The 16,480-nt window shown below is 42.1% G+C and overlaps 1 protein-coding gene across 1 annotated transcript; it reads left to right on the top strand.

The window, feature by feature from the left end:
- The first annotated feature begins 857 nt into the window (after positions 1–857).
- On the top strand, positions 858–10,408 carry LOC128623166 (deleted in malignant brain tumors 1 protein). Its single transcript, XM_053650052.1, is given in 8 exon segments — positions 858–1,124; positions 1,470–1,784; positions 3,619–3,681; positions 3,878–4,180; positions 4,396–4,710; positions 8,283–9,029; positions 9,114–9,458; positions 10,083–10,408. Coding segments are annotated over 8 exon segments (2,472 nt in total). The 5' UTR covers positions 858–1,066.
- Positions 10,409–16,480: the final 6,072 nt, after the last annotated feature.

Genomic DNA, 16,480 nt, shown 5'->3' with positions numbered 1-16,480 from the left:
TGGACATTTTCACTTAGGGGTGTACTCACTTTTGTTGCCAGCGGTTTAGACATTAATGTCTGTGTGTTGAGTTATTTTGAGGGGACAGCACATTTACACTGTTACACAAGCTGTACACTCACTACTTTACATTGTAGCAAAGTGTCATTTCTTCAGTGCTGTCACATGAAAAGATATAATCAAATATTTACAAAAATGTGAGGGGTGTACTCACTTTTGTGAGATACTGTATATATATGTGTGTGTGTAGAGAGAGGGAGAGAGAGAGAGAGAGTAAATTTAGGTAAAATTAGGTAAATTTTTCTAATATTTCTTAAAATTATTAGCAAATAAATTTTTAACTTCAGTAAAAAGTCTAGAAATGGTTTAAATCACGTTTTAATGTTAAAATAATTTAATGATAAATATTAAGTGTGTGTGTCTGTGTGTGTGTGTGTGTGTGTGTGTAACTGATGTAGTTGCAGTGTGCTGCAGTGGTTTATCAGTGTGTGTGTGTGTGTGTGTGTGTGTGTGTGTGTGTGTGTAACTGATGTAGTTGCAGTGTGCTGCAGTCCTTTATCAGTGTGTGTGTGTGTGTGTGTGTGTGTGTGTGTGTGTGTAGCTGATGTAGTTGCAGTGTGCTGCAGTGGTTTATCAGTGTGTGTATCTGCTCTGTGCAGCTGTCAGGCATTAATGCTGTACGACAGCCGAGTGCTTCCTCTCTCTGAAATCAGTGTGTGATGTGGTCGACTCTCGTCAGTCACACACCTCAGAGACGGGAGGCGGAGCTCTGTTCCTCAGTCACACACCTCAGAGACGGGAGGCGGAGCTCTGTTCATCAGCGCTGACGTTATTTTGATATATATGGAGAAAGTGAGAGATGCCTCGTCTGATTTGTTATTGAGGCTGTGTGATGATTTCCTCTCGTCTTTCTAATAAGGTAACAGTGTGTGTGATTGGTGACTGTCTCTCTCTCTCTGTCTGTCTCTCTGTCTCTCTCTCTGTAGGGGGCTGAGTGAGGGGACACACTTCTCTCAGTCTCTCTGGGCGAGTGGAGGTGAACACATCGTGTACAGCGAGGAGGGAGATGGAAATCTGTCTGACTTTTATTCTTCTCTCATCCACACTCACACTCACAGCAGCTGGTAAGTACACACTGATTATTCACACTGAAACATCACACACTTCTCACTTTAACAGTAGCCACCATTTTTAATCCTGAAATGGGAGAAATTTTCTTGGACTGATCGTAACTTTATAAACAGTGAAAGTCTTTCATTTTTATAGAATTTAAAAAGCTGTAATAAAACTGTAAACTCCCTTAACTAACATAAGGGAGTGTGTGTGTGTGTGTGAGCGCGAGAGAATGTGTGTGTGTGTGTGTGTGTGTGTGTGTGTGTGTGTGTGTGTGTGTGTGTGTGTGTGTGAGCGAGAGAGAGAGAGTGTGTGCGTCCTCATAAACTATAAACTTCTCTCTCTCTGTCTCTCAGACAGTGTGAGGTTGGTGAATGGAAGTCGCTGTGCTGGGAGAGTGGAGGTTCTTCATGATGGACAGTGGGGAACAGTGTGTGGTGATTACTGGGATATGAGAGAAGGTGCGGTTGTGTGTAGAGAGCTGCGCTGTGGGGAGCCTGTAAATGTTCGGTATAATGCTCACTTTGGACGGGGATCAGGAACAATCTGGATGGATGATGTGGACTGTAGTGGATCTGAGTTGACACTGAAGAACTGTAGCTCAGCAGAGTGGGGGGATAATGACTGTGGTCATGAAGAAGATGCTGGAGTCACCTGCTCAGGTAATATATGCTCTAGAAAATATCATAATTACATAATCTATGTTAAAGTTCTATGAAATAAATGTTGAATGTAATAGATTGAGCTGTCAGTGTCTGGTGTAAAGTCCACTTTGATTAACATGACAATGTGTTGAACACGAGAACGCTGCAGTCTGGTGTGAAAACAGCTTTAGAGGAACTCCAAACTGCATTAACATAGTAATAATAATAATAATAATAATAATAATAATAATAATAATCATGATCATAATCATAATAATCGCAATAATAATAATTGTATCTCAGGTGACATCTTGTGGAATCATAACCCTAAGATTAATGAGCTATGTCTGAAACGTTCACCCTTTGCTTTTATTTTTTTTAGATGAACTGAGAACTGATTATTAGTGTGCTCAGTGAGATTCTGCTCAGTTTCTCTGACAAATTAGAAGAAATTATTAAATTATATTTAATACTGCACATCAGTTTTCAGACCTCAGATGTAACTACAGATGTATATTCAGAATTTACACACATGGGGCGGAGTTTGTCTAAAACAGAGGCATGTCTCAGTTGATTCTGATATCGTACTTAATCTGATGTTTCTTGTGTGATATCGGCTCAAGTGAGGAGCAGTGTTAAGTCCAATGCTGCCGTCTGACTGATTGATGTTATGACAATGTGTCATGTTGAAAGTGAATATTAAATACAGAAATATGACAGTATTAATAGATTAATAATATTCACCCCTTAAATACGGCATAAATTATAAATGAACTTAAAGTTTCTCTGCAAGCCTAGCAGATGAGCGCTTATCCTTCACTCCATGATTATGTTTTCTTTACAGGGGAGTGCATGGAATTAACACATTGGCATTTTTGTGTATTAATTTGAAGAATCAAAATTACAATTTAAATGTATGATAAAAGTGATTATAAAATAACAGGATCAAGCTGGATCAAGTGCTATTTTATAAGCTAGGGTAGATTAATGAGCGCTGAAGTCATATTATTAAATTAATAGAATGATTCATGAAGCAAAATGTTATCAGTATGCTCGACTGAATGCTCTCACCTTCTCCTTCATATATCATCATATTATTGTTTTTATTATTGTTTTGTGCTTTAATGTCACACTGTGTAACATCCATCCATTTACTGTACTGCTTATCCTTGCTGGTTTGCGGGGAACCTGGAGCCTATCACAGGGGGTATTGGGCACAGGGCGGGGGCACAAGGCAGGGGACACCCCGGACAGGGTGCCAATCCGTTGCAGGGCACAGTCACACACACATTCACTATGGACACTTTTTTTGACATGCCAGTCAGCCTTCAATGCATGTCTTTGGACTGGGGGAGGAAACCGGAGTACCCAGAGCAAACCCCCGAAGCACAGAACATGCAAACTCCGCACACACAGGGGCACGGCGGCAATCGAACCTGCAACCCTGGAGGTGTGAGGCAAACATGCTAACCACCATGACAGGAAATTTAAAAAAGTAGTATTTTCAGTCCTGAGTTTTTATTTTTTGCAAATTTAACGATGAATGTTTGTGTTTAACGGCGGTGGTCTAGACCCTATTAAAAAAAAAAAAAAAAACCCCTAATCCTAACATATCTCAGGTGCTTCTACTAAAGAAAAATCTGCCAACCTTAGAGCCATGAATTACATGCAGGTGATTTTAATAATATGAATGAAGAACCCATAAAACTGACTTAAGCAGCTGCATACTGATGGTACTTTTGGACTTAAGTCACTGACTCTGAATCCGGCCCACTGTAATTGTTGTGACTCTTAACACTATTTCTGTAACTTTAATGTTCATTATGACTTCACCACTTTAAATATCTGTGTTTTAATGTAGGGAATGAAGCTGAGAATTATGATGACACCCTTACAGCTGATCAGAAGACAGTTATACTGACAGGTATGTAATAATGCGACGGTTTTTAATCTCAATCATGAACACAGTCATAAATAACATCAAAATGGATTTACTGTCACTGATTTAGTTAATTTTGACAAAGAACATAACAGACATAGATCATCACAAACAAGACTGGATTCTCACTCTGTTCTTCTGTACATCTCTCTCTCTCTCTCTCTCTCTCTCTCTCTCTCAGACAGTGTGAGGTTGGTGAATGGTGGAAGTCGCTGTGCTGGGAGAGTGGAGGTTCTTCATGATGGACGGTGGGGAACAGTGTGTAGTTCTGCCTGGGATATGAAAGATGCTGCAGTGGTGTGTAGAGAGCTGCGCTGTGGGGAGCCTGTAGAGGTGCAGTATGATGCTCACTTTGGAGAAGGATCAGAAGAAATCTGGATACATGATTTGTACTGTAGAGGATATGAGTCAACACTGAACAACTGTAGCTCACAACGGGGACATTACTGTGATCATATTCATAATGCTGGAGTCATCTGCTCAGGTAAACGGCTATATTTAGAAGAAAAAAAAAAGAAAATTGGTTAAATTGTTAGTATGACATTTTCGACTAATTTTAATGACCAATAAATTAATTTAAATACATTTTTATTTTATTTTAAATTGGAAGCATTTTGTAACCTTGTTGGGATTTTTTCTTTATTAATATATGTTCTTAATATATTTTACACAATATTTACACAATTAAATAAAACACAGGTGAAAATCTGAGACTCACTGCTGGTCCTCACCGGTGTTCTGGGAGGGTGGAGGTGTTTCATGGAGGTTCCTGGTCCACGGTGTGTGATGCTGACTTTGACCAGCAGGATGCAGAGGTTGTGTGTCGAGAGCTGGGCTGTGGGATTCCTGTGGAGGTGCTGGGATCAGCTGCTTTTGGCCAAGGGGAGGGTCAGGTGTGGACAGAGGAGCTTCAGTGTAGAGGCAACGAATCTGAGATTTACATCTGTCCAACATCATCTTCACTCAAACACTCAACCTGCTCCCATTACAATGATGTGGGATTAAAATGTTCTGGTTAAGTATGATGTGTGTGTCTTTGTTGTGTGTATGTGAGTATAAGTCCTAATAATTGATGAACAAAAACAAGTATACAGTAAACAATGTATAGCCATATTGTGTGTGTATGTATGTATGTGTGTGTGAAATTACATAGTATTAAGTATTTACATATGTATTTTATATTAATTATTTTACTGAAAATTAAATAGGAGCTCAAAGTGCAGATTTTAATTCGAGTGTATCTACCACATATAAAAAGTGCTGTAATTCCTAAACATTCACCAGATTTGGATGTAAATTCCCTAAAATTGAAGCTGAAAGTCTGCTCTTTGAGCTCATATTTGTTATTTAATTTCAGCTCCTATATTCTGTGGCAGACAGTTACAACAGGAATAACTTTCTTAATGTCCAATATTTATGGACCTGTGTGTGTGTCTGTGTGCTTAATATGTGTGTATGTATGTGTGTTTGTGACTGCATGCATGTGAGTGTTGTAGCTACTTGAGGCTGCGGTGGGCTGGTCACAGACTCATAGGAGGCAGGGGTGGTGAGAAAAAAGTGACTTTCATTCTTGAAAGGGGTGAAGGTGAGAAATGTGCAATGTCACGGTCATCTGGTCTTGGGCTGTAGCAAGCAGAGGTGAGCGGCATCCAAGCAGGACCCAGGGAGCTTCTCTGGCTGCTGGGCTGCAGACTGGTGAAGTGATATCATGAACGTAAGACTGGCTCAGCTTATCATGTCTGCTGTGCTCTTTTATACTCTCCTGAGATACTCGCCACCACAATCATTGGCTGCCAGTTGTGTGTTTCTGCCACCCCACCTTGCAGGTATGTGCTCTTGCCCTATCGACAACATTGGGAGTGCTAGAATGGCACTGTCCATTAAGCATCCATGAGGCAGTTGTGTGAGAAGTGTAGTTTCAAAACCCGCGCACATAAAAACCAGGAGCATGCACGTGATCCTAGCGCCCAGAACAGTATCCATGAGCGGAAAACCATTCTCGCATGGGAGCATTTCTACTGTGTGAGCACACAGAACAGTACAAGCGTGCAGAAACCCATCCTCATGAGGGAGCATTTCTGCTGCGCACGTCCTGCGAGCATGGGGCTATGACAAGTTGACTTTTGAGAATTTGTAGATGGGGACAGTGGCTGATGTCACAGCTCCATTGATTGTTAATTTTCAACACCCAGACATCTACAGTCTCCGGCCTGTCTCTTACGGTCTGACCACTTTTTTTGTCAGAAGAATATTTAGCTAGCTAACGAAATCAATACCTTCAAACAATATTAAAATAAGATCTCTGAAAGATGTTAACTTTGTGTAAGACTTACTTGCTCAGACATGATGGCCCCATGAAAATTGTTGTTCTCTTTACCAGTCTTTACTAGACTGGCTGGACTGGCGTGTGCTGTCAGATAATGCATGTCAGTAATCAAACCAAACAGCAAATCATGGTCAGTAATCAAAGTTACAAATCAAAGTGACAAATCAAATTAAAATTGACAAAGGAGCGGAGACATCAGCCACTGTCCTTGCCTCCAAAGTCTCAAAAGTCAACTTGACAAGAAGCCATGTGCTGAGCAGTTGCAAGGGCAAAGAGAGGGTCGAGCAGTTGAATGGAGCAGAAAGGATGTTTTCAGTGTGCAGATACTGTTCTGTGTGCTCATATCATGTGCATGCACCTGGTTTTTATGTATGCAGGTTTTGAGACTAAGCAAATGCCATATGTGGGGGCTGCAGGCTCACCATCACAGTACCCCCCCAGCTCTGAGCCTACTGCCAGTGAGGGTTGCACCCATAGAGTGTAAATGTGTCAGGGTACCTGGCAGCATAATCAACTATAACAAGGATGTACTCGTGGACCCTGGCAGACTTCGGGAGCGGCCCTACAAGGTCTATGCCTACTCTTTCGAAGGGGATGTCATTGATGTGAAGTGAGAAGAGGGGAGTGGGTGCAGCCTTCTTAGGCACAGTACATTGGCAGTGGGGGCACTGCTGGCAGAAATTCTGGACCTTTGCATCCATTGCCCAGATAGAGGCACCGGTCTTTCAGTTTCTCCAGGGTGTTGAAAGCCCCCCCAGATAACTAACGGATGTGAATGGGCCAGGTGCGTGGGCAGCTGGGTCTTTGGTTGAGGGACAACTGGGAGGTTGCAGACTTGGCCATGTTGCTCTGTGCGGTAATAAAGGAGTCCCTCTCTGACAAGAAAAATATGTGGCAGGGACCTCCCTGACATCTCTGTGCACACAGGAGACCGAGAGTGACTCACATGACTTGGTCGTTTGGGACAGGATCACTTGCCGAGCTAGTGTTAGTGTGCTCCCAGAGTATAGCAGGGCTGGGACAGGCATGCCATCTACTTCAATGGAGAAGGTGGGAGCGAGGGGTGGGGTCACAGTGTGGAGGGTGCATCCAGCCAGCGAAGCCTTATTGGCCTGTCATGGGGCGAATGGCCCTGCTTGCTAGGCATGTAGTGAGACATAGGTGGGGTGGCTCGTTGCAAGACTCTCCCCATTGTTATCAGGATCGAGGCACCAATCTCTCTCTCTCTCTCTCTCTCTCTCTCTCTCAGGCAGTGTGAGGTTGGTGAATGGTGGAAGTCGCTGTGCTGGGAGAGTGGAGGTTCTTCAGGATGGACAGTGGGGAACAGTGTGTGGTCTTAACTGGGATAAGGGTGATGCTGCAGTGGTGTGTAGAGAGCTACACTGTGGGGAGTCTGTAGATGCACCACAATCTGATCAATTTGGAGAGGGATCAGGACCAATCTGGATGGTTGATGTGCACTGTAAAGGATCAGAGTCAACATTGAAGAACTGTAGATCTAGTGGTATGGGTGATTACTGTGGTCATGATAATGATGCTGGAGTCACCTGCTCAGGTAAAAAGCTGAATTTAGAAAATAAATTACAGTTACATTATTAACATGATTTGACAAATTTAATTACACCCACACATTACTATTAATAAAAATTTACTTTATTTAAATGTATAGCATTTTGCAACTGTACCAAAGGGCTCACTGAGGCTGAGTAAGGGTCCATTTGCAGCAAGTTTACTAACAGATATGACAGGGTCAAAGCAATCAAGTCCTATTCCAAGTCCACAAATCCAAAACACATTAAAAATCATGGTAAAAAAAAAAAAAAATACAAGTGTCAGGTTTTTTTTTAAAAGAAACTCTTCCGCATAGGATATGCCTACGTATCTTTGCTCCTAGCTCCTCTGGAAGCTTCCTCACTCCTCATTCCTTGCCTCCTCACAGTGAAATTAGAGAATTGATATGTCCTTCAAAATGGCTGACTTGAATAGATTTATGGGTCATGGGCTGGAGGACAGAGGAGAGAGGAAACAAGGAAGCATGAATTTGAGTATTGAGAAGCACCCCATGTGCTTCATATCGCGTCTAACAGGAAATTATGTGAATGAGCAAGAAAGTGGTTCAGACCTCATACGAGGTTGTCCTCTGGTGGTTTGAAAGAGAAATGTTGGGGCTGGATGTTACAGCAACTACATTAGAGTGATTTCTTGATATTCTGTCTTTCTGAAAATATGTACAATATTTACACAATCAAATAAAACACAGGTCACAGAACGTCGAGACTCACTGCTGGGCTTCACAAGTGCTCTGGGAGAGTGGAGGTGTTTCATGGAGGTTCCTGGTCCACAGTGTGTGATGCTGACTTTGACCAGCAGGATGCAGAGGTTGTGTGTCGAGAGCTGAGCTGTGGGATTCCTGTGGAGGTGCTGGGATCAGCTGCTTTTGGCCGAGGGGAGGGTCAGGTGTGGACAGAGGAGCTTCAATGTAGAGGCAACGAATCTGAGATTTACATCTGTCCAACATCATCTTCACTCAAACACTCAAGCTGCTCCCATTACAACGATGTGGGATTAATATGTTCTGGTGAAGTATCATGATTTAACTTCTGTTTAAATAGAGAACACATACCTGTCAATCAAACTTTAAGCTGCCTTTGTTAATTTTCCTCTTTCACTGAGCTCTCGGCTGTTTGTTCAGGTCACACAGGGGCGCGGCTGGTGAACGGACCGGACTCCTGTTCTGGTCGAGTGGAGCTCCAGTACCTCAGTGACTGGGGCACAGTTTGTGCTGTAGGCTGGGATATGAGAGCTGCAGATGTTCTTTGTGCACAGCTGGATTGTGGGAGTGCTGTGGCTGTGGTGGAGGTCGACTGGTTTGGGGAGGGGAGTGGCCACATCTGGGCTGATGTGTTTGATTGTCAGGGGAAGGAGACACACCTATCACAATGTGGGATCTCATCATGGAGTCGAGCTGCATGCTCTCATAAACACGATGCTGGAGTCGTCTGTAATGGTGAGATATTAACATCACCTACACCACGTTAGTGAATAAAGTCAGTGTTCATTAGAATATTTAAATGATGTTCTTCTGCTTCAGGATCATCCGTGGCGTTTCATGAGGGGCGAGTGCGGTTGTCTGGAGGGAGCGAGTGTCAGGGGGAGGTGGAGATTTATTTCAGGCAGGACTGGAGGAGAGTTCTCCTGGACTCGTGGAGTCTGTCTGAGGCGTCTGTGCTCTGCAGACAGCTGGGCTGTGGCTCCGTGCTGAACTACCGCTCCTCTCCATCCACCACTGAACACAAACACATGTGTGTAACGGGTTTCAGCTGCTCTGGGAGTGAAGCTCATCTGGGGAACTGCAGCAGTGCACAACCTGTCAACTGCAGCTCCGGGGAACAGCTGTACATCACCTGCTCAGGTAAGCAGCACAACACCTACCAATAAGCAGACATGTAAAACATCAGCATGTAAAATATATTTTATAATGATTTTATGTATTTCATAATGTTATGATGCACAGTGTACTAGTGTGGTCCTTTTTGTGTTCTGCATTATTAGGTATGTTATTATAAATTTTATTATAATATATATATATATATATAGCACATTTTCCTCATACCTCCAGGGTCGAGGGTTCGATTCTCATTTCCGCCACATGTGTGCCGAGTTTGCGTTTTCTCCATGTGCTTCAGGGCTGTCCTCCGGGTACTCCAGTTTCCTCCCCAAGTCCAAGGACATGTGTTGTAGGCTAATTGGCATTTCTAAATTTTATGTAGTATGAATGTGTGTGCAATTGTGGCCTGCAATGGGCTGGCCTCCAATCCAGGGTGTTCCCCGCCTCATGCCCCGAAATTCCCTGGGATAGGCTCCAGGCTCCCCATGACCCTGTGTAGGATAAGCGGTACAAAAAATGGATGGATGGATGGATTTTTACGAACATGAATCAGAAATTCTTTTGACACTGAGTTTTTCATAATTGATTAAATAAACCAGTTGACTTACACTTTAGACCACAAAATGAGTGTGTGTGTGTGTGTGTGTGTGTGTGTGTGTGTGTGTAATCCAGACCCCAGCTCCATCAGACTGGTTGGTTCTGGGGGAGACTGTGCAGGAAGGCTGGAGGTTTTCCACAGCGGCTCGTGGGGGACAGTGTGTGATGACTCGTGGGATATTGAGGATGCGCAGGTGGTGTGCAGACAGCTGCAGTGTGGAGTGGCCCTCAGTACACACATACCAGCCTGGTTTGGTCCTGGAACTGGGTCCATATGGCTGAATGAGGTGGAGTGTGAGGGGAACGAGACGTCCCTGTGGAACTGCAGATTTCATCTGTGTGAAGAGGGTGAATGTGGACACCAGGAGGACGTAGGAGTCGTATGCTCAGGTACAGTGTAATTGACCTGTACTTTAATATGTACAGCATTATCTCCCTGTGTCTGACTTTTCAAATTGAGGACCCAGGAGATAAAATATAAAATACACTCATACAGCGGGAAGAGATAAAGGACATGATAGAAGGTGTTACGAGTCTGTAGTCAGCTTTGGAGGTCAGGTTATCTGTAGCTCTGATAGTAGTGACATGCTGTGCACAAGAGGTAAAACATGTGATTTACTTGACATTTTTTGGCATTTGTGTGCATGTACAATGTTTCCAGGTGCATTTCACAGTTCCTGATAGTTAGGAGGGTGAAATCAAACTACAGTTAATGGTGAAATGTAGAGACTAAATACTGTTTATGAGGTTACTGTTCATAAAAAGAACAGCTGTTCATTAACTTTGAGCAAGAAATTTTATCCATATTTTAAATAATAACGGCCACAACAGAAGTAATGATTACAAATTTATACTCAGTATGAGTCGTTGTTCTTCCACCAGAGTTTAAAGAGATACGACTCACGGAGGGCTGTGAGGGGAATCTGGAAGTGTTCTACAATGGAACCTGGGGTAATGTGTGTCACAATCAGATGGATGAGGAGACAGTAAACATGGTGTGTCGAGAGCTGAACTGTGGAAGACGTGGCAGTCTGTCAAACACTGAAGCACGAGTAAAATCTGCTCCTAACTGGCTGGACTATCTGAAGTGTAGGAAACACGACTCTAATCTGTGGCAGTGTCCATCTTCACCCTGGGGACAGAACAGATGTGATAATCGTGATGAGGTGGCTCGTATTACCTGCACAGGTGGGTGGAGTCAGACTTTTCTGGTTCTGTACATTGCCATAAACTGCAGTGTTTGATTGTGAATAGTGTATAACTAATGTTGCTGAAATATAAAGTGTATTTGGCAAAAATTGATGTTAGAAGTCTGAGAAAAGTCTGCTCTGAGAGATAAAGCTGCATGTGAGACTTTTCATTAATGCATGTATTTTATTACTGCAGATGATGGAAAGTCTCTACGTACACAAGAAAAGTGCTCTTCATTTCCCTCTCAGAAACACTGCTCAAGTAAGGATATATAAGGAAAAGCTGTTAGTACTGTTCTTCATTTGCATTTGTTAGTGACAGAAGATATTTCCTCATCTGTTTATAAAACCATTTTCTGAGGACTTTAATGTATTTCCTCATATAACCATCCTGAGGGCATCAATCTTCCTCACATTTCATGAAACTTAAACCAGCAGAGATAAAATCAGTAAACAGAACCCAAAGCTGATCTTACTGCTTCAAATTATTTTATTCTGAAGAAAATGTATTTATTTATAACATTTAATAAGCAGCTGAATTCCAGGGCTTTTGTAATTAGTTTAAGATTCTTTTTCAGAACAACACAAAACTGTCTTTGGTAAACTAGACCATATTGAGTATAATATAAGGTTATATTATCATTGTGTTGTAGTGAGCTGTGTGACTGGAGCTGTTATTCAGCGTTGGTGTGTTTCCTCATGTGTGATGTGTGTGATGTAGAGCACTGGTCTCTCAGGCTGAGTGGAGGAGAGGGAAGCTGCTCTGGGAGGTTGGAGGTGTATCATAACGCTACGTGGGGCTCCGTTTGTGATGATCAGTGGAACATCAGGAACGCTCAGGTGGTGTGCAGACAGCTGGGCTGTGGGTCGGCGCTGAGTGCTGATAGGAATGTTAGTTCTGGTGCTGGTGAAGGGACTATCTGGCTGAACAGAGTGAAGTGTCGAGGGGATGAGATTCACCTGTGGGACTGTCATCATTCCCTGAAGAAATACACTGACTGCTCTCATGCTGGAATCACCTGTGCAGGTCAGAGGGGTGTGCTAACTTTTCAGCTTTCTGTCTCCACTCATTACACTTTTCTCCCAGTGTTAAAAACATGCAAGATTGAATTGATTGAATCTATCTGTGTTATTTCCATATGTCCAGGCTTATCTGTGTCCACTGCTATTACACCCACATTAGCAACACACACCACCACAACAGGTACAATATTTATTACTGTTCACCATTTTTCTAAATATTTATGAAAACAGTGTCCTGTGAAGATTCTCTTCTGTGATTTAATTTCAGTAACTCAGTTAATGAGTATTACCGCTCTAAAACCACCATCTGACGCTCCATCCACCCCTCCACTGGTTCTCTTTGGTTTGGGAACGCTGCTCTTCCTGGCCTTAGTGCTTTTGGTGGTACTGTTTGACCAGAACAGAGTGCTCAGGAGAGGTACGAGACATACACAGATTCATCTCCACTCTAATTTATGGATATTGACCTGGTTGGCTGAGTCCTAGAGACTGGATTAGATCTTAATTATATACTATGTTACCGGGTGCTAATACATTAAAATATCATGCAGTATCATGTGTGATTCCACAAAGCTCAATCCTGGATCCTTTTTTATTTACACATTACATGCTTCCATTACATTGTGTAATGATCAAATAGAACATTTCATAACTTTTTTTTTTTTTTATCAGTATACACATAACAAGCAGTGATCTACATCTTAGCACATGATGACCAGATGAAATTAATCAGAAAATGTCTGATAATTTCCTGTAGCTGTACAAGATCAGACTGAACTCCTGGTACTTAGCGCTCCATGCGCTAGTAACTGTATAAGATGAATCCCTAAAACAACAAAATTTATATCATAGGCTCCATGAGATTTAAGACATAACACTTTTAGAAACCTTTAATTATTATTTATTTTTACTTTACTGTGGTGTTAAACATTTACTGCAAACATGTTTGTATAATAATAATAATAATAATAATAATAATAATAATAATCTAAACATCGTGAGCCCTTTGTTTCTCTCTGTCTTGACCCTCAGTTCTCTCCAAGACTCATCCTGAGGTAGTTTATGAGGAGATCAATCATAGACAACACACTACTTATGAGATGATCAACCACAAATACTTAACTAGAAGAACCATGATCTCCACTCAAAGAGGTGAGTGATATGTGGACTGTTCTACATCACACTTATTGTATTCCATTTAAACTTGTAGCTGAAATTCACTGCATGCAAATCATCAAATCACTCGATACAACATACACACCTCAATGCAAACTCAGAGATTAAAGCAATATTTTCCCCCAAATCCAGTCTGATTTCTTTCTTTACAACAAATCAATAAAAATAAACTAAATGTGTGTGACAGGAAATGTGCAGTTAGAGTACATGTGGTGTAGAGACAGAATTCTGCTGATAAACATCTATTAAAGCTTCTGATTTAGTGCAGGTGTGTGTGTGTGTGTGTGTGTGTGTGTGTGTGTGTGTGTGTGCATATCCATGTGTGTTTTTGTGAACTGTATTTTATTGGTCGGATGTTGGGAAAGGTGGGTCCTCATGAACCGCGCTGGTTATTAAATGTCCTGATAAACACTTTATATTGAATGTGAGTTTCTTGAATTGGAGCATGGGTTTATTTCTCTCTCTCTCTCTCTCTCTCTCTGTGTGTGTGTGAGAGAGAGAGATTTACCACAAATCATTAAAAATAAGTTAATGTGTGTGAAAGGAAATGTGCAGTTAGAGTACTTGAGGTGCTGATAAACATCTAGCAATGCTTCTGAGTTGCTGCTTGTGAATGCTTTCCTGTACAGGTGCATTTCTCTCTCTCTCTTGCTGTGTGTGTGTGTGTGTGTGTGTGTGTGTGTGTGTGTGCACTTGTCTGTGTGTGATGTACTGCATTTATGTGCATTTTTGACATGCTGAATTGGAAGGATGTTAAGAAATATGAGTCCTCATAAACCAGGATAGATTTAACAACAAGCTTCCTACAAACAATCCTATATGTGAATGTAAGTGTGTATGTGTATTTTCCTGTGTGTGTTTGTGCGCGTGTGTGCGCTTTCCTGCACAGGTGCATCCTCCCTCTCCCTCAGTCCCTGTGTGTGCGTGTGTGTGTGTGAATGAGTGTGTGGTAATGTAACATGTATTAAGTGTCCTAATAAAATCTTGATACTTGAATAAGTGTATTTTCCTGTTGGTGTGTGTGTGTGTGTGTGTGTGTGTGTGTGTAAGAGAGAGAGAGTACTGGTGATCTGCTTTTCTGAACACGTCTCATGACTGTGCTGCTCTCCTCTAACAGGAAGTCTCCTCTCTGAAGAACAGCATTCTGGGTATGAGCATGTGGATGATGAGCTTCTCTCAGGTAAAAAAGGCCAGAGTGTGAGTTTGTCTAACTCCATTAACTGAAAGATATTAGAATTGCAATTAAAAATCAGAAATGACTAAATGTGTCCTTTCTGAGACGTGATTATGATGTATTGTATAGAAGAATTACAGGAACTCCAGTGTTTTAATGCTGACACATGACATCTCACAATCAACCTTATCTTACTTTAAGCTTCTGAAATCCCTCTTATCAAATTTATCAAAGCTTGTGTGTGTGTGTGTGTGTGTGTGTGTGTGTGTGTGAGTGCGTGTGTGTGTGTGTGTGTGAGTGCGTGTGAGTGAGTGTGTGTGTGTGTGTGAGTGAGTGTGTGCTGTTCTGTACACTGTACAGGTGCTTTCTCCCTCCCTCCTCTCTGTGTGAGTGATATAAATAAATTGTGTGCATGTGCTTTCCTGCACAGGTGCATCCCCCCTCAAACTTGCCCTCTCCCTCTGTGTGTGCGTGTGTGAGAGAGAGAGAGAGCGTGTGTGTGTGTGTGTGTGTGTGTGTGTGTGTGTGTGTGTGTGTGTGTGTGTGTGTGTGTGAGAGAGAGAGAGAGAGAGAGAGAGAGAGGGAGAGTGTGTGAGTGTGTGTGTGGCAATGGTAGCTCAGTGGTTAATGAGTTCAAACCTCAGCACCACCAGGCTGCCATTGTTGGGCCCTTGAGCCCTTGAGCAAGGCCCTTAACCCTCAATTGCTCAGATGTATGAATGAGATAAATGGGAGTCGCTCTGGATAAGGGCGTGGGCCAAATACCATAAATGTAATGTAATGTGTGTGTGTATTGTATGCATGTGTCTGAATATGATTTTATTTTTATATTTTTACTGGATTAATATAAGGAAAAGTGAGTCCCCAGAAACCATAGGGTGGTTACTAGATGTCCTGATAAACATTTAATACTTTAATCTGTGTATGTTCATCAATGGGAGTGTGTATGTGTGTGTGTGTATGTGAGTGTGTGAGAGAGAGAGAGAGAGTGAGTGTGTGTGTGTGCGCGTGTGTGTGTGTGTGTGTGTGTGTGTGTGTGTATGAGTGTGTGCGCTTTCCTGTGTATGCATCCCCCTCTCTCTCCCTCAGTCCCTATGTGTGTGTGTGTGTGTGTGTGTGTGCGTGTGTATGCATCTGTGTGTGTGTGTATACCTGCGTGTGTGTGTGTAACTGCGTGTGTGTGTGTGAGAGAATGAGTGTGTGTGTGTGTGTGTGTGTGTGTGTGTATTTTAGTATTTGTGTGTGTGTGTGTGTGTGTGTGTATTTTAGTATTTGTGTGTGTGTGTGTATGTATGTGTGTGTGTGTGTGTGTGTGTGTGTGTGTGTGTGTTGGTGATCTGCTTTTCTGAACACGTCTCATGACTGTGCTGCTCTCCTCTAACAGGAAGTCTCCTCTCTGAAGAACAGCATTCTGGGTATGAGCATGTGGATGATGAGCTTCTCTCAGGTAAAAAAGGCCAGAGTGCGAGTTTGTCTAACTCCATTAACTTAAAGATATTAGAACTGCAATTAAAAATCAGAAATGACTAAATGTGTCCTTTCTGAGATGTGATTATGATGTATTGTATAGAAGAATTACAGGAACTCCAGTGGTTTAATGCTGACACATGACATCTCACAATCAACCTTATCTTACTTTAAGCTTCTGAAATCCCTCTTATCAAATTCATCAAAGCTTCTTTGGAGGAGGATTTTATTGAGTATAAATGTGTTTAAAAACCCAAAACAAACCAATTGTTCTTTTTACAGTAAAGTCTGGGATTGGAGGAAAGGCTGAGTATTATGATGATGTCATCGACACCAGTGACTTCATAAGTGGGTGCAGTTGTTAACTGATGACATCAATTTACTGACTTCACATTAAACCATGAGGTCAGAATGTGATGGAGCTGTTTGTACAGAGCCTCTGC

The sequence above is a fragment of the Ictalurus furcatus genome, chromosome 19 (assembly GCF_023375685.1).
Source record: "Ictalurus furcatus strain D&B chromosome 19, Billie_1.0, whole genome shotgun sequence".
NCBI lineage: Eukaryota > Metazoa > Chordata > Actinopteri > Siluriformes > Ictaluridae > Ictalurus > Ictalurus furcatus.
This window is presented reverse-complemented; position numbering and strand designations above follow the sequence as displayed.